Here is a 25,497-nt window from a genome sequence, read left to right on the forward strand (position 1 = left end):
GGTTTAGCATTACATTTAGGGTTAGGTTTAGCATTACGTTTAGGGTTAGCGTTAGGTTTAGGGTTAGCTTTAGGTTTACAGCGCGCTTCTTTGGCGCGCTGCTGTCGGCGCGATTCAGCACTCATTTCATCGGTGTGGTTTAGAACTCGCGGTTTTATCACCGCGGTTTAGTCGGGCGCGCTTTTGTCGGTCGCCCTTTTGTCAGTGAACCCTGACTCTGTAAACCTCTTAGAGAGGGCTGTAAAGCGGTATGTAAGTTTAAGTGCTATTGCTATTGCTAAGCCATGACATAATGGCTTGGTGGCCCCTTTTTATGCCGTGTGAGAGAACCCATCCAGTTATGGCTTCCCTAATCAAGGACCGTAAGAAACAACATGGATAAGATCCAGACCCACCAGGCGTTGAAAATTTGGGGGACTGCGTGCTAGTCTTTTCTTCTTCTTCTGCCTTTTCATTCTCTTGTAACGCTCTTAATTCTCTGAGATAAATTCCTGCTTAACCGTCTCTCTTAAATTGGTTCTTCAAAGGGTTCAGCTTTTCCTCCTCCCTCCGTTTGCCAAAAAGCAACTCTTTGATCCTGGGCCGAAGAGAGATGCTTTTCTGGAGCTTACAATGAGGGATTGGAGTGATCTTAGGCCTCGGGGGAATTTTCCCCGCGCTCTCGCGCTGCTTTGTGCTCCTGCATAATTTGGTGGATCAGTTGCTTCTCAGCACTCCTGTTTTCTCACCCAGCAGGCAAGGAATTTCTTTCTCCGCAGACAATATGATTTTTAAGTGACCTCATCGTAAGGAATGCACCCATTTACTCTTAGGGCCCCGGATCGTTGCTTAGAAATGCCTCGTATCTAAAATAGAAAATGATCCCGCATTTTTGTAGGTGTCCATCTTGCTCCTCTCTTCTCTGCTGTCTGGAATGCAGCTCCTGTTGCATTCTTTGCCAGCCAAAACTGACTCGTGTCGGGTGCAAAATCTTGAACTCATCCTCATCTTTCCCAGTTCCCTCTATTCAAGGAACAGCTTTACTGATGTAATATTTGTAGCTCAGGGATGAACTGTAGAATCCTTGGTGCTTGTTGGTTTTCTAGCAAGCGTTTCATGACCCAACTAGGTAACATCCTCAGTGCTATGTGTATGGTTAGTGGAAAGGAGGACGGAGGGGAAGGAGGAGACTGGGGGGGTTCTTGGTGCTCTCTTGATCTTGGTGGTTTTCTTGCAGATGTTTCATTACCAAACTTGGCAACCCCATCAGTGCTGTGATGTTCCTTAGCTTGGTAATGAAATGTTTGCAAGATAAATTACCAAGCTCAGAGAGCACCAAGGGCCACAAAATAGATTTACTAGATCAATTTCCAGCAAAATTTGACACTGGGTCAAATCTAAACCAATGGAAATTGGATCCAACAATTTTTGGTGATGGTGGTTGTTCAGTGAATCGTAGTTATTAAACAAATCTATCTTCCTACAATGAAAGGAGGCTAGAAGGAGAGTTAAAATAGGTGTGAATTGGCTGTTTTGCCACCACAACAATAACAATTTCTCTAAAAGAAAGATTCTCTTTATTCAAGACTGTGGACTAGACGGAGAGTTAAAATAGGTGTGAACTAGCTGTTTTGCCACCACAGCAATCCATTTCTCTAAAAGAAAGATTCTCTTTATTCAAGGCTTTGGACTGTGCAATACAGTTCACAAACACATAAGGTCAAAACTCCAGGCGAAAAACCCAAACCGAAACACAAAATAAAGCAATACTGTATTTGCAATTTAATCAGCATAGGCATGTCCATACACAACATTAGATGGAGTTAAACTGAATTGAAATGAGAATATCAAGCAACATCTCTGATCAATGTTTTTATGGGTCTTGTCCCAAAATGATTTGTGCCTCACCACCAATAAAATGGGTAAAGGTAAAGGTTCTTCCTCGCACATATGCGCTAGTCATTCCCGGCTCAAGGGGGCAGTGCTCCTCTCTGTTTCAAAGCCGAAGAGCCAGCGCTGTCTGAAGACGTCTCCGTGGTCATGTGGCTGGCATGACTCAATGCTGAAGGCGCACAGAACGCTGTTCCCTTCCCACCAAAGGTGGTTCCTATTTTTCTACTTGCATTTTGTACGTGCTTTCGAACTGCTAGGTTGGCAGAAGCTGGGACAAGTCACGGGAGCTCACTCCGTTATGCGGCGCTAGGGATTCGAACCGCCGAACTGCCGATCTTTCTGATTGACAAGCTCGGCGTCCTAGCCACTGAGCCACCACGTAGGGGTACGGATATCATTTAAAATGTTTCTTGATTGATCAATTTGGGGTGTTTGGAGAATCTCAATACTTAAAAAAGAAGCAGACAATGTCCATGACTCCTTCAGCTGCCTTTGATTTATTTTAGTGTTGGATCCCCCCCCAAAAAAATTTTTTTGGCCACTTTACTTTTATGATGTATGGACTTCAACTACCAGAATTCCACAGCCAGTATGCTTAAAAGTCCACACCTATTAAAGCTGCCAGATTTGCAAAACATTGATTTATTTAATGACTCTGCTCCTGCAGGTTAAGCCATGGGTCAGTTTACAAAGGCCCCAGTTCTCAAAAATGGTGGATGAGCATGTATCATCTCCACTTAACTACCCCATAATCCCTTGCAGGGTGGAATCTGGGCAACTGAATGGAGCTGGGTGTTTACTGGCCGGATGCTCTTCCTATTGCCAATGCGGAGTTCTATTCAGCAGATCTATTCTCAATGTGCCCAGAAAGAGAAATATCTGCCTCTCTACCTAGGATCCAACTCACAGACTCCTGATGAAATAAATGAAGGTTTGAAGGTTTATTTTATTTATATGCCGCCCTATTCCCTGAGGGACTCAGGGCGGCTCACAAACCCAAGAGGGGGGGGGGGGAAAGGTAAACACAAAAAAACTACAACAGAAAAGGTACAAGGGAATTTAAAAAACAACCAACAGTCACACGATTCGAGAGGGGAAGGGAACTCATCAACCCCAGGCCTGCCGACACAGCCAGGTTTTAACGGCTTTTCGGAAAGCCTGGAGAGAGGTGAGGGTCCGAATCTCTGCGGGGAGTTCGTTCCAAAGGGCCGGAGCAGCCACAGAGAAGGCCCTCCCCCGGGTAGTAGCCAGATGACATTGGCCAGTAGATGGAACCCAGAGGAGGCCTAATCTGTGGGATCTAATGGGCCTTAAATCCATTTGTCATCTCTTATCTGGCCAAGACAGAGACCAAATGTAGCAAAGGCTGCCCAGATTCACTGGGGTCTCCAGGGCCGCTTTTGACCTGATGTTGGAAAAGACCCTCCACATCTGCAGGTTGGTCGGACACCGTGATTCTCCGACGGAAGTTCTGCCCCAGCAAGATGTAGATGAAAGGGTTAAGGCAGCTGCTGGCATAACCCAGGCTGATGGCCACATTGTAGGCGTAGTAGAAGGGCAAGGTGGGCTCGACGGCCAGTTGGACAAGCTGTAGGGCGTGGAAGGGAGCCCAACACAAGAAGAAGGCCAGGCAGATGGCGATGGCGATGCGGGTCACCCGTTTGATCCGGAGCTGGGTGCCTCTTTGCCTGGTCAGGGCTTCAGAAGACCTGGCCATCTTCAGGAGGATTCTCTGGTAGGCCACAGTGATGACCGTGAAGGGGATGGCGAACGCGAGGAAGAACTGGTAGAGGGTATACCAGTAGATGTCCCTCTGGGGATCCGGCAGACGTATCCCACAGCCCAGGAGCTCACCTGGCAAGGGAATGAGCTGGGCGTACATCCAGACGGGCGTGATGCTGAGAAAGGAGAGGGCCCAGAGGAGGCAGATGGCCGCGATCGCCATAGAGGGCTTCCTGAAGCGGGTGGAGGAGAAAGGATAGACGGTCGCCAAGTAGCGGTCGATGGACATGGCGGTGAGGATGTAAGTGCTGGTGAACTGGCTGTTGGCATCCAAAGCAGTGATGATGGTGCACATGGTCCCTCCGAATTTCCAGCTCCCTTGGCCCAAGAGCTGGTGGATGAGGAAGGGCATCCCCAGGAGGAAGAGGAGGTCCACCAAGGAAAGATTGACGATGAAGATATCGGGCACGGTGCTGCTGGGGCTGGATTTCTTCAAGACGGCGCAGATCACCAGGCTGTTGCCAACGACGCCCACCAGGCAGATGATACCAAAGAGGGTGGACATGATAACGGTCGAATAGCTCGTGGAGCCAAGGTCGCCTGTGAAGGAAGAGGAGAGAAAGAGGGAACTTGAAGTGCCACGTTCAAGAATCCTCAGCTAAAAGCTGGATCACCAGAGCTTGAGATGACCACCGATGGTCCCAGATCAGATTCCTGGAACTTTGGAGCTACCATTCCATGTCCAGATCATCACAAGAGAGTGAAAGCATCACAGTGTCAGGCCCGCAGCCATATTTGCTTGTGGATCTCAGGTCTGCCACACTTTCCGTTATTCTACTATGCATTTTCTATTGTGGGAAAATGGGAGGTGGGGATTGTACGGAGTTAGATGAGAGGTAGCCATAACACAATTCTTTCTAGAAAGCCAAGGTCATCTTTTGTCTTTGCACCTGGCCAGAATTGGATGGGTGGAAAGCTGCCAGCGTGGCAGCGTGGCAGATTGGACCTTGTGATGGGACTTGTGGGTGTGGGGGGCAAGACTTTGAACTTTCAACTAGGTGGGGAAAACCAGGAAGCTTCCAGATTCAGGTTTTCCCAGATGTGCCAACATGGCTCTCTTAATAAATTGGAACTTTGAGCAATACTTTGCCTTGGACTCTGATTTAATTTTGGATGCTATTTGGAACCCTGACATACGGAGGACAGAAGGAAAGGAGGGACATGATTGAAACCTTTAACTACGTTAAGAGAGTGAATAAGATTTTAAAACAAGGATCTCCAAACTTGGCAACTTTATGACTTGTGGACTTCAACTATAAAAATGGCTGACTAAGGAATGCTGGGAGTTGAAGTCTTTGGACCCAGAATTCCTCAGTATAAAATTTAAGGAATTGTGAGCAAAACATGCATGGTGTTTTCTAATTATTAGCTTGAAATTCTGGGAGTTGAACTCCACAGGTCATAAAGGGGGGGAGGGTCATTATTATATCCTATTTTGGAGCAGAGTTCTGAAGACCCCATTGATTTCGAGATACTTAAATCCAATCTCCCCTTTGAAGCCAAACTTCATAGCTGCTGCCTTTTGGTCTAAAGGAGTTTTCTGTGCGTGCCCAGAAACTCTTTTCCATTGGCTTTCAACCGCCCGCTCCATCAGTTTGACTTCTTTTGATGCTTAAGAGAGATCAGGTGCTTTCGGTCCAGGGATCACCTTGAATTCAATTGCACCAACCGGCTAGATCAAAGGGCCAAGCAGGATAATTCTGCAATAGCCAGACAGGCATCCAATTCTCCACATTACAAGGACAAGCAAGCATTTATCTTGGTTGGGTTTGAAAAGCAGATTAAACGGAAACCAAATCGGAGTTTGCCTAAGGCTAACATGCAAACCTCATCGATGCTGGTTTAGTCAACAAGGGGGAAAGCCAACGATTACCTTAGCTGGATAGATGAAGTCTTTCACCCCCTGATTTTGCCTGTAATACACAAACACACACAGCCACAACATCTTGGGCATTTAACAAACGTGAAAATGAACACAATCTGTGCAGCCAAAGGAAATCACCAGGATCTATTGAATCACCAAAACCCACCACCTTTTGAGATATTTTCCCTAACTGGCTATAAAACACATTTCTGGGCTAGTTTCTATCTTTTATCTCCCTCTCATCCTTCCCTTTCAGGTTTAAGGATCAGAGAAAGTTTGGGATCAACCCCATCCTTTCTTTCTTTTCCCTGATTCCCCTGCATTTTTCTGCTTCAGCTTACCGTCGGGAGGGAAGGCTGGTCCCAGCTGTGAGATGTTTAGAATGGAATCAGAATCATTTGAGGTCTGGTTGGCTTGGAAATCCATTCTTGGAGGGAGCGTAGGAAAGCAGTTAGATCCCCGGGCTGGTAGGGAAGAGGGTAAGGTGGGATCATGTGGCGATGGATTCCCCAGGAGATGCTCTCTCTCTCTCTTTCATGCCTTCCACATTTTTTTTCTGATTCTCTGAGACGAGCAGTGTTGCTTGTGGCAGGAAAGGAGAAACGCACAGACACTCTCTCGACTTGGCTCGCTTTCGTGCACCGCCTTCTGCACACACCAATGCCAGCCCATTTTTGTGCATTTTTGGGGAGGACTTTTAGCTTGGAAACAAGGATGTGAGCCATGGGGTTTAAGCCCATATTTATCGTAAACCTGGAGGGGGGTGAGCTGCAGGCATGATCCAGGGCCAACCAAACCCTGGTTTAACGAGTTATCCCCAGGATACTTTTTAAAGAGTGGTTGGTTGAATGAAGCCAGCAAAACAAATGTGCTGGAAATTAGCCAGGCATATTTTACTAGAGGGTAAATTGTGTAAATTGAGAGGAGGGGTGTGTGTGGGGAAATGGGGCAAAAAGGGGTTGGGAAGCTGCCCCCCCCCAGGGTTTTTCTTCCTCTTTGCGGGGTGGTCGCATGACGAGTCTTCCAGCTAATGGGATCAAATAGGGGAGGTTAAGAAAGCTTATCCTGTAGAGCCGAGTTGCTTCCTGCTGCTCGCAAGCCCGTGATTGCATTCAGAAGGTACACAGAGCACAAACGACATCACAGTGTGGCTTTTGTCGGTTGTGCGTGTTAAATTGACTATTTTCCTTTTGAAGTTGGCACTGCTTGAGTGTGATTTGTCAAGAGTGGGCTACAGACATCGCTCAGTAGGGCTAAAGGGCAAATTGAAGAGTGCAGTCCTAATTTCCATTCATTTATTCTGTCACCCGTTTTCTTTCGCTCCCTCCTAACCTCACACTGTGTCAATTCCCAGAATTCAATGGTTGTCCTAAGTGGAGGACTACCTGCATATTTTTTTGATGTTGGGTGGGGAAAATGTGGCTATGGCCATCTTTAAGCTTGGTCTTTGGATAGATTCTTATCCAAATATCCAGCTTGTGTGTATCCAGAATCTCCCAGGGAGAGATCCAGAATACGGGTGGGAAAATCCTATGACTTAGCTCTACTCTAGGGGTATAAAAGTAATGCTAAAAGGTGGCATGTCCATTATACTTTTTGTATTTCTACACAAAGTCCCTGTTTGCCGAACAATCTGCATTTAGCTAAATTCACACAACATGCTAAGCCCAAAATAACTGAATTATTGCTTAGCCCTTAAAATCACCGTCTGAGGCTCTGGATCACAAACCCTAATGAAGTCTCAGGGCCAGAAATGTAGGAGCTCTGAAAGTTGCCATCTTAGTTTTTAATTTAATAAAAGAGGCAAATGATTAAAAGTGTACCTAATCAATCCAGCCTGTATTCAGTTGTAATCAAAAGTGAAATGGAACCAAACTGAAATCCTATTTAATTTTTGACATTCTCCACTTGGCAGCTTTCTGGAATAGGTTGTCACAACAAGAATGTGATGTAGCTCTCAGGCAAGAAAGAAGAAAGAAAGAAAGGAAGGAAGGAAGGAAGGAAGGAAGGAAGGAAGGAAGGAAAAGAGAGAAAGAAGAGAAAGAGAAAGAGAGAAAGAGAAAGAGAGAGAGAAAGAGAGAGAAAGAAAGATTAGATAGATTAAATAGATAGATAAAGAAAGAGAAAGAGAGAAAGAGAGAAAGAAAAAAAAGCGAGAAAGAGGGCTAAAGATGAAGTGCCAGGGCTTCACACATTCACACCGTTGTTGCAAACGGAGAAATGGGACAGAGACAGCTTGGATGAAAAGTAACCGTTTAGTGTATATCTGATGGCAGCTTTAGCAATGAAGCAGAAGAAAATACCACTGTGGTTAACCAACCAGCTTTCTGCAAAGCTGCTAAATACAACAACAACAACAACAACAACAACAAAATGGTAAAACACAATCCCCCAATACCCTAGAGACAAAGAATAAAAAATGTTTGACCTAGTCCTAACCGAAATGCAAATATGAAGAGATGCACCAGCTTTAATTCGGGGTCTCTGTCACCACCTATATTTCTGTTCTGTTTGCAGTCAGGCTTAAAGAGATTCCCCTGTCCCGCTTCTCATGTTAAAATCGACCCTGTTGTTGGGTCCTGGGCTCCAGGAACATCCATGCGTGAAAGTCCTGGCTAAAAGCTGCCGAGAAGGTCTCCGAAATAATTGGCGCGAGGGCTTGACTATCTCCCTGGCAGCCTCTGGAGAAATCCCTCTCTGATTCCCGTCATAAGGAGCTGAACCCTGATCCTCTCGGCGGGTAAACAATTCTACAGAATACAGTAACAACGATGTTTTTCCCAGCTACATTTTTTCTTTAAGTGCCACTGCTGGAGACATTTTGAGCCGCTATCCAATTTATTCACTCCTTGTTAGTCGTCTCTGGTTCCTCGTCAAAAAGGTTCTTGGAGACAAAACCGCTTCCGTTCCGAATCTCCCTCTTCGACAGGCCCCTGAGAGAGAGATAGAGATAGACAGAGACAGACAGAGAGAGACAGACAGAGAAAGACACACACACACACACAGATACAGAGAGAGACAGAGACAGAGAGACAGAGAGACAGACACGGAGAGAGAGAGAGAGACAGACATGGAGAGAGAGACAGAGACAGAGAGACAGACAGACACACACACACAGACAGAGAGACAGACAGAAAGACAGAGAGATACAGAAAGACAGAAAGAGAGAGACAGAGAGAGAGACACACATACACACACACAGACAGAAACAGAGAGACAGAGAGAGAGACAGACATGGAGAGAGACAGAGACAGAGAGACACACAGACACAGAGTCAGAGAGACAGATACAGAAAGACAGAAAGATATAGACAGAGACAGACACACACACAGAGAGAGAGAGAGAGAGAGAGAGAGAGAGAGAGAGAGAGAGAGAAAGGGATCAAGATCGCAGCTTTCACGGGTGACATCTCATTAGCGAACAGGGCGGCTATTCAAAATTTCAGAATATTCATGAGTATGTGACCTTGTTTCCAGAGCTATTTGGAAGGAAAACCGAAGGCCCTTCCTTCCGCCCTGAAGTTTTTAAAAATGCTGGCACGTCTTTTTCTAGATGGGTTTGCAGGTTGCGTTATTTTGTTTAGCATCAATTGGCAATTTGTTGTTTAGGCTGATTGTCGGTTCCAGCAGAAACTCTTTTAACTTTGCCAGGCAATAGCTTTATTGTGCCGATGCATGGCGCATTCAACGAAGGGGAATCCACATGAAAAATCTGGCAAAATACAAATTAATCACAGAGGTTGGGTCTTAGACCACAAGCGGAATATAATTTTTGAGGTTGTGGATGTGTGGGATGTGAATGGCTGCAAATGAGAATCGATATTGGTCTGTGGGAAGAGTGGAGGCCATGCGGCAATTACATCTTAAGTGGAAATAGCCTAGAGAAAGGGATAAAATAGGCTATAGCAGACGCATAAAAAATATAGACTGTGACTCTTCAAAATCTTGGGGAAAGTGGGCCGTTGCTGCCACTGAGAGCTTAGGGACTGGATACAGCCTGGAGGGGAATACATGAATCACAAAGTGCACTTTATTTTTCCTTGAATTTACCCTGCCAAGCCAGTGACTGGGATAAGAAATGGTGCCAAGCTGGCTTGTGCGACTGTGGTTTGTCAAATGAGTCACGTCTGGTTGGAAGTGCAAGATAAATTTATTATAAAACCTGGTCTGTGAACTATACAAAGTCAAGGAGAACATTAATATGCCTTAGAGCAGGGGTATCAAACTTGGATTTCATTGAGGGCTGCATCAAGGTTGCGTTTGGCCTGGGGGGGGGGAAGGCGTGGCCAGCTCAACATCACTTGTGTCGGGGGCACCTGTGGTGGCCAAGTGCTAAGGCAGGACTTCCCTCAGACCCTCCCTCTCATTATAACCTTCCTTCCTTCTTTGCTCTCTTCCTTCTTTGTCTTTTCTCTTCTCCTTTTCTGTCCCTTCTTCCATGCTCAAATGCAAAAGGGGAAACATTTCTCCCTTTGCTTTGTTTTTAATTTGTTTTGCTAGCCCTCTGCCAGCGAAAAGGGAGATCTGTTTTCGCTGGCAGAGGCACCGCGGGCCAGTCCTTTTCTGCCTCCAGATCCGCGGGCCAGATCCAAGCACCCCGTGGGCTGGATTCGGCCCACTGGCCTTGAATCTGACACCCCTGCCTTATAGGGAAGCTGGTTTCTGAGGCTTTTGAACCATAATTCAAAATTTAACTTTAGGCATGAGCTGGACCATTCGTTACAGCTTGTTCACAACCCTACAGTTAAACCGAAGCACAATGCAGGAGCTCCACCCATCTGTTGGAAGTAGATTTCCTGCCAAACATTTGCATGACTCCCGTTTGAAGGGTAGTCAAGGCAGCAAATGTGGGCCGGGTCCATCAGGCGTGAAGAATCAGGACCTCACGTTAAGTTCCAGTTCAGAGGATTTATTGCTCAAGCCTAGGACAAGAATCCAGTCCAGTAATTGTCAACATTAAATTGATGCTTGATAAGAGTTAACAGAATTCAAGGGGAGGGGGAGGGGCTGGGCTTGGAGCATTGATGGAGGCATAAGGATTCTAGGCTATGTCCTCTCTTGACTCCACCTCCAAGCTCTGCCTGTTCGTCTTCCTACATAATCCTGTGGTTTGTGGCTGCTCTGGAACAATTTATGGAGTATAATTTATTATCAGACCTGAGGTACTTACTCTTGAACGGGCCAGTAGCTGAGCAGGGCTGTAAGAGACAGGTAACAAATGCTCAGCATTCCGGAAACCAGCAGCGACAGCAAGCCCAGCCCACCGAGAATGCAAAGCAAGGTGACGCCACCTAAGGATATTACGAAACCTAGGAGGAAGGAGATGCAATTAGCCTTATGGTTTCTCTAGGGAATTCTCTTTACTGCATCACTATCAATAGATGGCAGCAACTAGCAAATTTATGGCTGCTCAGCAAACTTAGGACTGGTTAGTTCTTGTCCGGGAGGCCCTAAGATATCTTAGGGTAGTAGACTAGATTAGGGAGAGTGAATAAAATCCTGTAAAGAGGCAACGAAGACTTACTTCTGCACTGTTGCCAAGGAAACAGGCCTCCTGCCATTAAACTTCAAGCAAGTTTAACTTTATTTATTGTCATCGGGTAGCCTCGGATGACGAGCACGTTGAAAGCTCTAAATTCCTTTCAAAGGCTGCAGCTGTCTCCAGAGAGGCGCGTGGTCGTCATCCCAACCCCATTTCCCCAAAGGCGTGAATACCTTCCATGACGATCACTCCGATGCACGCCAGGACCGTGGTAGTGACGACAAAAGCCAGGAAGAACGCAATGGGGACGGCCGAGGCCGCAATAAATACCATCAGGGAGAGGGCGACGAAAGGGTGATCATCTAAATACTGGCCAACTCTGGAGTTCATGAAAGCAACCACCTGGGATGTAGAGGGAACAAAAGGGAAATGTTTTTGAAGGTGTGGGGGGTTTATTCTGGGAAGCGAAACTATTTCAAGAGGAAATCATTGAATTAAGGCGAGCTTAACACAGGGTGTCCTCAGCCTACGGCCACAATTGAGCCCCAAAATTTATGTTGCTAAGTAAGGCAGATATTCTTCAGCTTCTACTTCTACTTCAGCTTCAACCGCAATAATACAAGAGCACATAACAGATACAAACTCAAAGTAAACTGCTCCAAACTCGATTGCAGAAAATACGACTTCAGCAACAGAGGGGTCAATGCCTGGAATGCTCTACCTGACTCCGTTGTTACATCCTCAACCCCCCCCCCCCCCAGCTTCAACCTCAAACTGGCTACTGTGGACGTCACCCCATTCCTAAGAGGTCTGTAAGAGGGTGTGCATAAGCACACCAGCGTGCCTACCGTCCCTGTCTTACTGTCCCCATTTATTTGTATTTATGTCCGTGTTTATACCTACACCTGTTATCTTGTACATGTTTGACAAACTAAATAAATAAATGTTAAGTGAGTTTTGTTCCATTTTCTTGCCATAGTTGTTAAGTGAATTACTGCAGTTGATAAGTGAATTATCCAGTCATTAAGCAAATCTGGATTCCCCATTGATTCGGCTTGTCGTAATCCAACTGGGAAGGTTGCAAATGAGGATCATGCGACTATAAATACAGGCCAACGGCCACAAGTTCAAATTTCAATCAGGTGAACATGGGAATGCTGCCATGGTCGTAAGTATGAAAACCACTTTTTCAGTGCCATTGTAACTTTGATCAGTCATTAAGCAAATGGTTTTAAGTTGAGGACTACCTCTTCACTGTTGAAGTGTGACTCTACTTAGTTATGAACCTGTCTTGAATTTATGACAAAAGCCCTGAATATCAGGATGAAATCATCTCCCCTAAATATCCAGGGCATGCAATTATAGTCACAAAGTTAAAATTCATTTTGAATTGTTCAGAGATTCAACTGCCTTAGCAAAAAAAGAAAGAGAAGAAAAGGGGGTGGGGCTTTAGAGTCCTTGGTGCTCTCTGAGCTTGAAAAAGTTTTGTTACTCAACTAGGCAGAATCATTAGAGTTTGTTTTGAGGGCTTGTTATAAATAAATAGAGATATAAACCAATATAAAGCTGCACTGTTAGTCAGAGGTTGCTTGCAACAATACACGAAAGCCTGCTTGCCTTAACTACGATTTACGGGAGTGTTTCAGTTAAAACAAAGCAGTGATTCATCAAGGCTTGATTGACAAACAAAGACTGTTTGGGTTCATATAGGTACAGAGGTAAATAAATCAGGGCGAAAGATGATGAAAGCAGAGATTGTTTACACTAAGGTAAATTTGAGAGAGGTCAAATCAATATGGCAGCCACAACCGCACAGGGATTTAGAGCCGAGGTGGCGCAGTGGTTAGAGTGCAGTACTGCAGGCCACTTCAACTGACTGCTATCTGCAGTTCAGCGGTTCAAATCTCACCGGCTCAGGGTTGACTCAGCCTTCCATCCTTCCGAGGTGGGTAAAATGAGGACGCGGATTGTTGGGGCGATATGCTGACTCTGTAAACCACTTAGAGAGGGCTGAAAGCCCTATGAAGCGGTATATAAGTCTAACTGCTATTGCTATTGCTAAGGATGCCCTGCTATTCTTCTCTGTCACTCAACACAAAAAAAGGGGAGCCTTTGATGATGTAGTTGTAGTTATATCCAAACATTTTTTGCCACTTCCCCCAAATAACCTTGGAAAGCTGTGTTCGCACAACCTAGTGCACAGAGAGCCCGTTCTGCGGGCAGGCGAGCCATCACCCCAGCTCAGCTTCACCGCACGCGTGTGCGCTCCCGCCTCCCGCCTCATGCGCTTTCAGCATGTGACGACAAAAATATTAGCTACCACTGACCTAGTCAGTGATATTTAAACACAATTATTATTATTGGCTGATTTTCGGGTCTCTGCCAGGATGCGTGGCGGGTGGGGCGCATGCAGGAGACGTGTGAGCATGCGTGGGGTGAGCAGGTGTCATGTGCGCATGTGCAGGGGGGACGTGCAAAGGGTGCGGTGTGCCCGCCGCAGCCCATTTTTGGTTTCAGGAGGCTGCAGGGTGGCCCACTAGGTGCAAAATGGGGCGCAGCTGTGGTGCTGGACCTATGGCCCATTTTTGCTCCCAGGAGGCTGCAGGGAGGCCTACTAGGCCCAAAACAGGGTGCAGGAGAGCATGGGGGTGTCACACACATAGGTGCAGAGGGCAGGGCACCCATAATGCAATGTGTGTGTCTCACACACACATTGCATTATGGGTGCAATGTCATGCGCTTTCAGCATGTGACGACAAAAATATTAGCTACCACTGACCTAGTCACTGATATTTAAACACAATTATTATTATTGAACACAATTATTTAAACACCATCTGTTGCAGTTGCCCAATTGGCTGATCTTTAAAAGAGCCAAGGTGGCGCAGTGGTTAGAGTGCAGTACTGCAGGCCACTTCAGCTGACTGCTATCTGCAGTTCAGCGGTTCTAATCTCACCGGCTCAAGGTTGACTCAGCCTTCCATCCTTCCGAGGTGGGTGAAATGAGGACCCAGACTGTGGGGGCGATATGCTGACTCTGTAAACCGCTTAGAGAGGGCTGAAAGCCCTATGAAGCGGTATATAAGTCTAACTGCTATTGCTATTGCTATTTGCACTACCATAACCCAACTGGAAAGAAGACGTGTAAGAGTGGATAATTCTCCTTCCCGGCCAATTTTTATTTAGACCTGCTCTTAGCTCAGTTTGCCTTTCTCCCTAAACAGAAGGAAGATGCCCCCCAAAAGCTATAAAGTCCTCCGTAACTCACATGTGAGTTGCTATGTACCGTATCCATCATGGCCAGCCACCGTTTCTGGAGTTCCTTCACCTCTTTGGACATGGTGACGCTTTCAAGCTTAAAAACCAATCAAATCGCCTTTTCAAATCCTAAATCCTAGAAAGAGAATGAAAAAAAAGAAAGGAATATTTTGACTGCTGCGTTTACAATACAATAGCAGAGTTGGGAGGGACCTTGGAGGTCTTCTAGTCCAACCCCCTTCCTAGGCAGGAAACCCTATACCGTTTCAGACAAATGGTTATCTAACATCTTCTTAAAGACTTCCAGTGTTGGGGCATTCACAACTTCTGGAGGCAAGTTGTTCCACTAAATTAATTGTTTAGTCAGATCCCCAAATGTAAAGCAGACCGCACCATAGTTTGCAAAGAGGGAAAATCTACTACAGGTAAACCATTTGTTTAGCGACTGTTTGAAGTTACAACGGCACTGAAAAAAAGCCATTTATGACATTTTTTTTCATACTTATAAATTCATAGTCAGGCGATCAAAATTCAGATGTTGGCTTACTGGCTCACGTGCCAAAGCAGCTAGTTGGTCTTCAAAATCAGACTGTCCCGTGGAACCTCTGCCTGACTCTCCGGCCTCAACAGGGCTGGGGTGGGGAGAAATGTGAGGAAAAAGCGGCCCAGTTGAACCTCTGCCTGACCATCCAGGCTAAGCAGGACCTGAGGAACAAGCAGGGAGGGGGGAATATTTCCCAGTGAACCTCTGCCTGACCCTCCACTCTGAACAGGGGCAAAAAAATGTCCTGTTGGATCTCTGCCTGAAAGGCACTGAGGAAAAGCCCTGCCCTGTTGAACCTCCGCCTGATCCTCCAGCCTCAGCAGCACCTGAAAGGCACTCTGAGGAAAAGCCATGCCCTGTTGAACCTCCACCTGATCCTCCAGTCTCAGCAGCACCTGAAAGGCACTCTAAGGAAAAGCCCTGCCCTGTTGAACCTCCGCCTGATCCTCCAGTCTCAGCAGCACCTGAAAGGCACTCTGAGGAAAAGCCCTGCCCTGTTGAACCTCCGCCTGATCCTCCAGCCTCAACAGCCCCTGAAAGGCACTCTGAGGAAAAGCCCTGACCTGTTGAACCTCCGCCTGATCCTCCAGTCTCAGCAGCACCTGAAAGGCACTCTGAGGAAAAGCCCTGACCTGTTGAACCTCCGCCTGATCCTCCAGTCTCAGCAGCACCTGAAAGGCACTCTGAGGAAAAGCCCTGCCCTGTTGAACCTCCGCCTGATCCTCCAGTCTCAGCAGCACCTGAAAGGCACTCTAAGGAAAAGCCCTGCCCTGTTGAACCTCCGCCTGATCCTCCAGTCTCAGCAGCACCTGAAAGGCACTCTGAGGAATAGCCCTGACCTGTTGAACCTCCGCCTGATCCTCCAGCCTCAGCAGCCCCTGAAAGGCACTCTAAGGAAAACCCCTGCCCTGTTGAACCTCTGCCTGACCCTCAGCCGGGGCAACGGGGAGCGGGAGGACTGTCCTGTCAGACTTCTGCCTGGCCCTTCAGTTTCAGCAGCACCTGAGGAGGAGCATGAGGGGAAAAATCTGTCCTGTTGAACCTCTGCCTGGCCATCCAGCCTCAGCAGAGGCAATGGGGAGGACTCTGTCCTGTCAGACTTCTGCCTGACCACCCTCAGCCTCAGCAGCATCTGAAAGGCACTCTGAGGAAAAGCCATGCCCTGTTGAACCTCTGCCTGATCCTCCTGTCTCAGCAGCCCCTGGAAGGCACTCTGAGGAAAAGCCCTGCCCTGTTGAACCTCCGCCTGATCCTCCAGCCTCAGCAGCCCCTGAAAGGCACTCTAAGGAAAAGCCCTGCCCTGTTGAACCTCCGCCTGATCCTCCAGTCTCAGCAGCACCTGAAAGGCACTCTAAGGAAAAGCCCTGCCCTGTAGAACCTCCGCCTGATCCTCCAGTCTCAGCAGCACCTGAAAGGCACTCTGAGGAAAAGCCCTGCCCTGTTGAACCTCCGCCTGATCCTCCAGTCTCAGCAGCACCTGAAAGGCACTCTAAGGAAAAGCCCTGCCCTGTTGAACCTCCGCCTGATCCTCCAGTCTCAGCAGCACCTGAAAGGCACTCTGAGGAAAAGCCCTGACCTGTTGAACCTCCGCCTGATCCTCCAGTCTCAGCAGCACCTGAAAGGCACTCTGAGGAAAAGCCCTGACCTGTTGAACCTCCGCCTGATCCTCCAGTCTCAGCAGCACCTGAAAGGCACTCTGAGGAAAAGCCCTGCCCTGTTGAACCTCCGCCTGATCCTCCAGTCTCAGCAGCACCTGAAAGGCACTCTGAGGAAAAGCCCTGACCTGTTGAACCTCCGCCTGATCCTCCAGTCTCAGCAGCACCTGAAAGGCACTCTGAGGAAAAGCCCTGACCTGTTGAACCTCCGCCTGATCCTCCAGCCTCAGCAGCCCCTGAAAGGCACTCTAAGGAAAACCCCTGACCTGTTGAACCTCCGCCTGATCCTCCAGTCTCAGCAGCACCTGAAAGGCACTCTGAGGAAAAGCCCTGCCCTGTTGAACCTCCGCCTGATCCTCCAGCCTCAGCAGCCCCTGAAAGGCACTCTAAGGAAAACCCCTGCCCTGTTGAACCTCTGCCTGACCCTCAGCCGGGGCAACGGGGAGCGGGAGGACTGTCCTGTCAGACTTCTGCCTGGCCCTTCAGTTTCAGCAGCACCTGAGGAGGAGCATGAGGGGAAAAATCTGTCCTGTTGAACCTCTGCCTGGCCATCCAGCCTCAGCAGAGGCAATGGGGAGGACTCTGTCCTGTCAGACTTCTGCCTGACCACCCTCAGCCTCAGCAGCATCTGAAAGGCACTCTGAGGAAAAGCCATGCCCTGTTGAACCTCTGCCTGATCCTCCTGTCTCAGCAGCCCCTGGAAGGCACTCTGAGGAAAAGCCCTGCCCTGTTGAACCTCCGCCTGATCCTCCAGCCTCAGCAGCCCCTGAAAGGCACTCTAAGGAAAAGCCCTGCCCTGTTGAACCTCCGCCTGATCCTCCAGTCTCAGCAGCACCTGAAAGGCACTCTGAGGAAAAGCCCTGCCCTGTTGAACCTCCGCCTGATCCTCCAGTCTCAGCAGCACCTGAAAGGCACTCTAAGGAAAAGCCCTGCCCTGTTGAACCTCCGCCTGATCCTCCAGTCTCAGCAGCACCTGAAAGGCACTCTAAGGAAAAGCCCTGCCCTGTTGAACCTCCGCCTGATCCTCCAGTCTCAGCAGCACCTGAAAGGCACTCTGAGGAAAAGCCCTGCCCTGTTGAACCTCCGCCTGATCCTCCAGTCTCAGCAGCACCTGAAAGGCACTCTAAGGAAAAGCCCTGCCCTGTTGAACCTCCGCCTGATCCTCCAGTCTCAGCAGCACCTGAAAGGCACTCTGAGGAAAAGCCCTGCCCTGTTGAACCTCCGCCTGATCCTCCAGCCTCAGCAGCACCTAAAAGGCACTCTGAGGAAAAGCCCTGCCCTGTTGAACCTCTGCCTGATCCTCCAGTCTCAGCAGCCCCTGAAAGGCACTCTAAGGAAAACCCCTGCCCTGTTGAACCTCTGCCTGACCCTCAGCCAGGCAACGGGGAGCGGGAGGACTGTCCTGTCAGACTTCTGCCTGGCCCTTCAGTTTCAGCAGCACCTGAGGAGGAGCATGAGGGGAAAAATCTGTCCTGTTGAACCTCTGCCTGGCCCTCCAGCCTCAGCAGAGGCAATGGGGAGGACTCTGTCCTGTCAGACTTCTGCCTGACCACCCTCACCCTCAGCAGCCCCTGAAAGGCACTCTGAGGAAAAGCCATGCCCTGTTGAACCTCCGCCTGACCATTAACATGGGGAGGGAGGGCAGACTCTGTCCTGTCGGATCTCTGCCTGACCCTCAGCAGTCCCTGAAGGGCCGCGGCGAGGCTGGCTGCCCTGTTGAACATCGCCCCTCCTCACCTCCCAAAGCCCGAGCCGGACCTCCGCCTGCTCGGCCTGCGAAGCGGCCTCTCCGCCTCCTCCTCCTCCCCGGAGGGAAAGGCGAGGAAGCGGGCCGGGCTTGCCTCGCTGCCTCGGCCTCACGTACCTCCGCCGGGCCGCCGCAAAGAGGCCGAGCGCAGCGCCACCTCCTCGCCTCGCCTGCTGGGCCCTGCGGGGCGCTCCGGGGCCGCCTTCCCCTTCGCCTCACCCGGCCGCCCGTCAGTCAGTCAGTCAGTCGGCCTTTCCGAATTCGCTCTGCTGGCCTTCATGCCGGCAAGGAGGATCGGCCTCTCGGGAAAGGAGCCCGGCTCCTCCCTTGCAGGGCGCAGCTGTTGAAGCCGGCACGGAAGAAAGGGACGGTGGTTGACTCCCATGGTGGCTGGGCACGACGCCCGCCCGACGTTATGGGCCTTTTTCTATCATTGATAAACGCCCTTATAGAAAGAGGAAGGCCCCGCTGGGCATCTGCCTCCAGTTGAGGCCTCCTTCTACTTCTTCTCTGTTTACCTGTTTTATATTCACCCTTATTCTTCTTTTCTCTCACATGCTTGACACACCTAAATAAATAAATTAAATAGATTGATTAAATAAATAATTTAAATAAATCAAATAAATAAATGAAATAAATTGATTAAATTGATTAAATAAATAACTTAAATAAAATTGATTAAATAAATAAATTAAATTAAATAAATAAATTAAATAAGACAAATTGATTAAATTAATTCAATAAATTGATTACGGTAAATTGATTAAATAATAAAATAAAATAAAATTAACTGATTAAATAAATAAAATAAATTGATTAAATAAATAACTTAAATTGATTAAATAAATTAAATAAATGAATTAAATTAAATAAATTAAATTAAATAAGCTAAATAAATTGATCAAATTGATTAAATAAATAAATTAAAATAAAATAATAAAATAAAATAAAATTAACTGATTAAATAAATAAAATAAATTGATTAAATAAATAACTTAAATTGATTAAATAAATTAAATAAATGAATTAAATTAAATAAATTAAATTAAATAAATTAAATAAATTAAATTAAATAAGCTAAATAAATTGATTAAATTGATTAAATAAATAAATTACATTAAATTAATAAAATAAAATAATTAAATAAATAAATTGATTAAATAAATAAATTAAATTGATTAAATAAATAAAATAAAATAATTAAATTGAAGTAATTAACTTAATAAAATTAATTAATTAAATTAATTAAATGTTAAATTGATAAAAATAAGTTTTGCTCACCATATTACAAAAAGATGTGGAGACTCTAGAAAGAGTGCGGAGAAGAGCAACAAAAATGATTAGGGGACTGGAGGCTAAAACAAATGAAGAACGGTTGCAGGAATTTTGGGTATGTCTAGTTTAATGAAAAGAAGGACTAGGAGAGACATGAGAGCAGTCTTCCAATATCTCAGGGGCTGCCCCAAAGAAGAGGGAGTCAAGCTATTCTCCAAGGCACCTGAAGGCAGGACAAGGAGCAATGGGTGGAAACTAATCAAGGAGAAAAGCAACCTAGGACTAAGGAGAAATTTCCTGACAGTTGAATAGAATAGAATAGAATAGAATAGAATAGAATAGAATAGAATTCTTTATTGGCCAAGTGTGATTGGACACACAAGGAATTTGTCTTTAGTGCAGATGCTCTCAATGTAAATAAAAAGACAAGATACATTCGTCAGGAATCATCAAGTACAACAGTTAATGATAGTCATAGGGTACAAATAAGCAATCAGGAAACAATATCAATATAAATCATAAGGATACAAGCAACAAAGCTACAGACATGCAAGTCATAAGTGGTAGGAGGTGGGTGATAGGAACGATGAGAAGACTAATAGAAATAGTAAAGCAGCCTTAGTGAATGGTTTGACGGTGGTGAGGGAATTATTTGTTTAGCAGAGTGATGGCATTCAGGAAAAAACTCTTGTGTCTAGTGGTCGGTGTGCAATGCTCTATAGCGTCATTTTGAGGGTAGGAGTTGAAACAATTTATGTTCAGGATGCGAGAGGTCTGTAAATATTTTCATGGCCCTCTTTTTGACTTCTGCAGTATACAGGTTATATACAGTATACAGTACACAATATTAACCAGTGGAACAACTAGCCTCCAGAAGCTGTAAATGCTCCAACACTGGAAGTTTTTAAGAAGAGATTGGATAACCATTTGTCTGAAATGGTATAGGATTTCCTGCCTAAGCAAGGGGTTGGACTAGAAGACCTCCAAGGTCTCTTCCAACTCTGTTATTCTGAGTCCGATGACTTTTCGAGCTTGATTATATTTCAGAAAGGGCATCTGTACAGGACTTAGCAGCTGGCAAACAAAGAGCCATCCTTGAGCCTTGGAGATAAAAGAGAACCCTCCTAGATGTGAAAACTTCTGAGCTGCAGTTTGATTCCAAAAAAGGTTTAGGGATGGGAATGGGAAGTAGTAAAGGACAAAAGGAAGGACCAGGGGGGTGACATGATAGCCTTGTTCCAATATTTGAGGGGCTGCCACAAAGAAGAGGGGGGAGGGTCAAGCTATTCTCCAAAGCACCTGAGGGCAGGACAAGAAGCAATGGGTGGAAACTAATCAAGGAGAGAAGCAACCGAGAGCTAAGGAGACATTTTCTCATTTTAATTATTTCCTGAAACGAGAAGGGCACTCCTATTGATGCAACTTCCTGTTTGTTAAGCCACCATCGAGGGTCCTAGATACAAGTCAAGAAGAGGAACGAGGAACTGCGGCTGGGCTCATACTGAAAGATACATTTAAATACAGGTAGTCCTCGACTTACGACCACAAGCACCTGAATTTTGTTCATGGGGATGCTGCAATGGTCATTAAGTGTGAAAAACGGCCCTATGTCACTTTTTTTCAGTTCAGTTGTCATTTCAAACAGTCACTAAACAAACTGTACTACACTTATTCTATATGTATTTGGTCGAGCCTGGTTAGGCACACAAGTAATTTGTCCCTGGGACAAAAGGACACTGTGTACTTGCCAAACAATAGAATATAATGATAATTAACAATACTAAAGTGTACAGCCAATAAAAGGGGGGAGTTTTAAAAAAACAATGGAAGTTACAATGGCAAATATTGGTTTCTTGCAAGCGATTGTACTAAAATAAATGAAAATTATCCAAGTACTATGTACTTTTTCTCCCTCGAAGATCTTTCTCACCCTCTCTCTCCATTGCTGTCCCAGTCTCCCCACCCCTGGTTCTACCTTAAGTATCCTGTCCATCTTACCATATCAAAACAGTGTTTGCTTGTTAAACAAACTGCTTTTCCTTTCGCAGGAGGAGCTGCTGGTGGAGGTTTAGCCTGGCAGGAATGGCATGGCATGGCAGCCAAGTGGGTGGAGTGGGAGGGGGGGGAGCTGTCGGAAGAGCGGAGTCTGGTTGCTTAGTGACAGCAATGCGTTCCCCTCGGTTACCCCGAGCGAGAAGGGGGAGATAATGTCAGGGAGCAGAAGTTCTTTCTGAGCTCTGCCTCTCCAGCAAGCACGGAAACAGGTGACTGGGACAGCCCCTTGGAGCGGCAGACGGCCCTCGCCCCTTCCTAGTCCTGAGTGAGGTTGAAAAGAGGCCAAAGAAACTTGGCTTGGTTCGCCCTGAAAGTGCCTGACTTTGATTTCCATCTCTCTCTCTCTCTCTCTCTCTCTCTCTCTCTCTCTCTCTCTCTCTCTCTCTCTCTCTCTCTATCTCTCTCACTCTCTCTCTCTCTCTCTCTCTTCTTTCCTTTCTTTTTCTCTTTCTTTTTTCCTTCACTCTCTCTTGCTGTCTTTCTCTCCTCCCCTCCCCTCCCTCTCTCTGTCTCTCTTCCTCCTCTCTCCCCCCACCCTCCCTCTGTCTCTCTCTTCCTTTCCTCCCCTTCCCTCCCTCCCTCTGTCTCTCTCTCTTCCTTTCCTCTCCTCACCTCCCTTTCCTCCTTCCCTGTCTCTCTTCCTTCCCTCCCCCTCTCTCTTCCTTTCCTCCCCTCTTCCTCCTTCCCGGTCTCTCTTCCTCCCCTCCATCTCTCTCTCTTCCTTTCCTCCCCTCCCTCCCTCTCTCTCTCTGTCTTCTTCTGCTCTGCTTTGCTCTCCTCTGGCTCTTTTTTGGAATGAGTGTGGATCACTTCCTAGTTCCTAAAGTTGAGATAACTCTTTCTACCTAGCCTACATTTGGAGTGGTGTTTGAAGATTCATTCAGTGGGTGCCATAATGAAGGGATATTAGAAAAAATGGATTGTAGTCTAATGGGTTTGTTTGTTTCTAGATGTTTAAAGCCAGGAGAAGAATTTATTTTTGCAAAGATTATTGATCTAATTGATATTTTGGAAGAAGAGCAGGACATCCTAAGAAATATTCATCATGAATCCAAAGGAGATTACCAAAATTTTGAGGGTAGGTGTGAATAACTCTTATGAAAACATTGGCTGGGTTTGCTTATTGTGCCCTGAAAACACAATCCTGTTTCTGTGATTTAGGCTTCTGGTCTTGTATGATGACAGCAATCATGGCTTTTAATCCTTAATATGTAATACAGACTTAGGTTAAAGCTAGTGAGTTTCAGCTTCTTTCTCAATCCATGGTCAAACACTGGCTTTGTTTGAGATATGTGTCCAATCTCTATATTTAAAAAGGAAAGGATTTGACATCTGCATAAAGATATTGTAATACTACGATGTTGAACTTTTGGAGAAAAATAATATAGCGATCCCATTGCAGATGTTGGACAAAACCTCTTTTAATCTGGTGTCTTTAGATGTGTTGGATAAAAGTTTGCAAAATTCCCAGCTTGATCACCACATCTGGTGGATGGAGAAAAATAGTAATGGGTCTTTTGCCTGGGCTATCCAGAGAGCTTCTAGCTTAGTTGCATTAAGTCATGATTTAACTGTAGTTTATTGGGGGAAAAGTAACACCCTCTGTTTACATACCATAAAATTGTGCTGAGAAACATGCTAAGCCCTAACCAAAGTAATTGTGTTATTTCTTAGCATTAAATAATGTGACACTAAAAGTGGCTGAGTGGCTAAGATGCTGAGCTTGTCGATCAGAGAGGTCGGCAGTTTGGCAGTTTGAATCCCTAGCGCCACATAATGGAGGGAGCTCTCATTACTTGCCCCAGCTTCTGCCAACCTAGCAGTTCAAAAGCATGCAAAAATGCAAGTAGAAAAATAGGAACCATCTTTGGTGGGAAGGCAACAGCGTTCCGTGCGCCTTGGTGGCACAGTGGTTAGGGTGCAGTGCTGCAGGCTACTTCTGCTCATTGCTGGCTGCCTGCAATTTGGGCAGTTCAAATCTCACCAGGTTCAAGGTTGACTCAGCCTTCCATCCTTCCAAGGTGGGTAAAATGAGGACCCAGATTGTTGGGGGCAAGAGGCTGACTCTGTAAACCGCTTAGAGAGGGCTGTAAAGCTCTGTGAAGCGGTATATAAGTCTAAGTGCTACTGCTATTGTGCCATCGGTTTCTAAAAACAGTTCTTAATTTTTAAAAATCCCAGCCTCGTTTTTTATTCAGGCCAATTTAAATGCAGGATGGCAGGGCTGAAAACAGGATTCGTAGAACTGCAGTGTCGTTATCGGGATACATTCTGCATTTTCTTGAAGCTTTTTTTCCCATATTTTTTTTTAGTCACAGACAGATTCTATCTACAATATGAGTCATGCCAAGCAGATACCTGAGCTGCCACCTTTGCCTTCAGTAGCGATCTCGGATCCCTCTCAACTGTATCAGGTGAGTCCTTGCACTCTTATTAGAAAATAGTTATGATAGGAAACCAGCTCGACAGCAATATAGGTAGTCCTTGTTTAGCGACCATAACCGGGACTGGCTGCTGTTGTTAAGTGAGGTGGTTGCTAAGTGGGAAATCAACAATTTAGCAACTGTGACTTTCCTTTTCCCGGCTCAGCCCAGCAGCACTGGGTTGAGCTGGGTGAAAACCAGTTTCAAATCTTGCCCTTCTGTTTATTTCCCCTCTGCCAGGCTCACCTGGGAGAGGGGAAGGTTATCCAGAAGGGGATTAATGTGTATATGTACATTCATTGAAGAGGAAGGGATTACAAGAGAATAAGCAGACTTATAATGGGAAATACACAGGGATAGGCTGCAGGGGGTTCGCAGGATTTCCTGAAGACCGAACAGCGTTATTATTCCCATATAATTTAGGACAGCAGTCCCAGAACCTTTTATACAGATACATACAATAGCAGAGTTGGAAGGGACCTTGGAGATCTTCTAGTCCAACCCCCTGCCTAGGCAGGAAACCCTTTACCATTTTACCATTTTATTAAGATTTATAGGCCGCCCTTTTCCCTGAGGGGACTCAGGGCGGCTTACAATCACAGGGAAGGGGGTGCAATATCAAAGGACAAACAAAATGTGAGCAAAAGAAAAATAATAAAACACAACTTTCATTCAACAGTCAACACTCGGGCGGGTAAATTGGGAACCTATCCCCAGGCCTGTTGGGAGAGCCAGGTCTTGAGGGCTGCACGAAAGGTCTGGATGGTGGTGAGGGTGCGGATCTCGACGGGGAGATCGTTCCACAGGGTCGGAGCTGCAACAGAAAAGGCTCTCCTCCGTGTAGTCACCAGTCGACATTGACTGGCGGATGGGATTCGGAGGAGGCCCAGTCTGTGCGATCTAATCGGTCGAAGGGAGGTAATCGGCAGAAGGCGGTCTCTCAAGTACCCAGATCCACTACCATGGAGTGCTTTAAAGGTGGTCATCAGTACCCTGAAGCGCACCCGGAGACCGACAGGTAGCCAGTGCAGCTCGCGGAGGATGGGTGTAACGTGGGCGAACCGCGGTGCGCCCACTATCACTCGCGCGGCTGCATTCTGGACTAACTGCAGTCGCCAGATGCACTTCAAGGGCAACCCCATGTAGAGCCCATTGCAGTATTCCAGCCTAGAGATCACAAGGGCTCGAGTGACTGTTGCGAGAGCCTCCCGGTTTAGGTAGGGCCGCAACTGGCGGACCAGGCGAACCTGGGCAAATGCCCCCCTGGTCACAGCTGACAACTGGTGGTCAAAAGTCAGCTGTGGATCCAGGAGGACTCCTAAGTTGCGGACCCTATCTGAGGGGTATAAAATTTGACCCCCCAGCCTAAGTGTTGGAACATTAGCCAAATTGTTGGGAGGGAAACACAACAGCCACTCGGTCTTGTCCGGGTTGAGTACCAGTTTGTTAGCGCTCATCCAGTTCTTAACGGCCTCAAGACCCTGGTTCATCACGTCCACCGCTTCATTGAGTTGGCACGGGGCGGACAGATACAGTTGCGT

At 46.7% G+C, this 25,497-nt stretch overlaps 3 protein-coding genes across 5 annotated transcripts in view; 1 reads left to right on the top strand and 2 right to left on the bottom strand.

Moving 5' to 3' along the window:
- Positions 1 to 3,134: 3,134 nt before the first annotated feature.
- Positions 3,135 to 7,517, bottom strand: LOC116517371 (melanin-concentrating hormone receptor 1-like). The gene is made up of 2 exons (XM_032230274.1): positions 5,860 to 7,517; positions 3,135 to 4,194 (listed from the first exon to the last, which is right to left on the bottom strand). The coding sequence occupies exons 1-2, from the start codon at positions 5,942 to 5,944 to the stop codon at positions 3,203 to 3,205; spliced, it is 1,077 nt and encodes a 358-aa protein (XP_032086165.1). The 5' UTR covers positions 5,945 to 7,517; the 3' UTR covers positions 3,135 to 3,202.
- A 242-nt stretch (positions 7,518 to 7,759) lies between these two features.
- On the bottom strand, positions 7,760 to 18,625 carry TMEM159 (transmembrane protein 159). Of its 3 annotated transcripts, none has more exons than XM_032230823.1 (5): positions 18,423 to 18,625; positions 14,268 to 14,393; positions 11,233 to 11,401; positions 10,688 to 10,826; positions 7,760 to 8,451 (listed from the first exon to the last, which is right to left on the bottom strand). In XM_032230823.1, exons 2-5 carry the CDS (start codon positions 14,337 to 14,339, stop codon positions 8,361 to 8,363), a joined length of 471 nt encoding a protein of 156 aa, XP_032086714.1. In that variant the 5' UTR covers positions 14,340 to 14,393; positions 18,423 to 18,625; the 3' UTR covers positions 7,760 to 8,360. The 3 variants fall into 3 exon arrangements, with proteins under 3 accessions (XP_032086714.1, XP_032086712.1, XP_032086713.1); XM_032230821.1 differs by having other exon boundaries at positions 18,321 to 18,625; XM_032230822.1 differs by lacking the exon at positions 18,423 to 18,625 and adding an exon at positions 18,194 to 18,314.
- Positions 14,338 to 25,497, top strand: part of DNAH3 (dynein axonemal heavy chain 3) — a 137,356-nt gene continuing 126,196 nt past the window's right edge. The window contains exons 1-5 of the mRNA XM_032231008.1: positions 14,338 to 14,373; positions 15,068 to 15,766; positions 16,198 to 16,917; positions 17,073 to 17,834; positions 23,846 to 23,947. Of these exons, the coding sequence (XP_032086899.1) occupies positions 14,338 to 14,373; positions 15,068 to 15,766; positions 16,198 to 16,917; positions 17,073 to 17,834; positions 23,846 to 23,947 (2,319 nt within the window). The remainder of the gene's footprint in view (positions 14,374 to 15,067; positions 15,767 to 16,197; positions 16,918 to 17,072; positions 17,835 to 23,845; positions 23,948 to 25,497) is intronic.

The sequence above is a fragment of the Thamnophis elegans genome, chromosome 14 (assembly GCF_009769535.1).
Source record: "Thamnophis elegans isolate rThaEle1 chromosome 14, rThaEle1.pri, whole genome shotgun sequence".
NCBI lineage: Eukaryota > Metazoa > Chordata > Lepidosauria > Squamata > Colubridae > Thamnophis > Thamnophis elegans.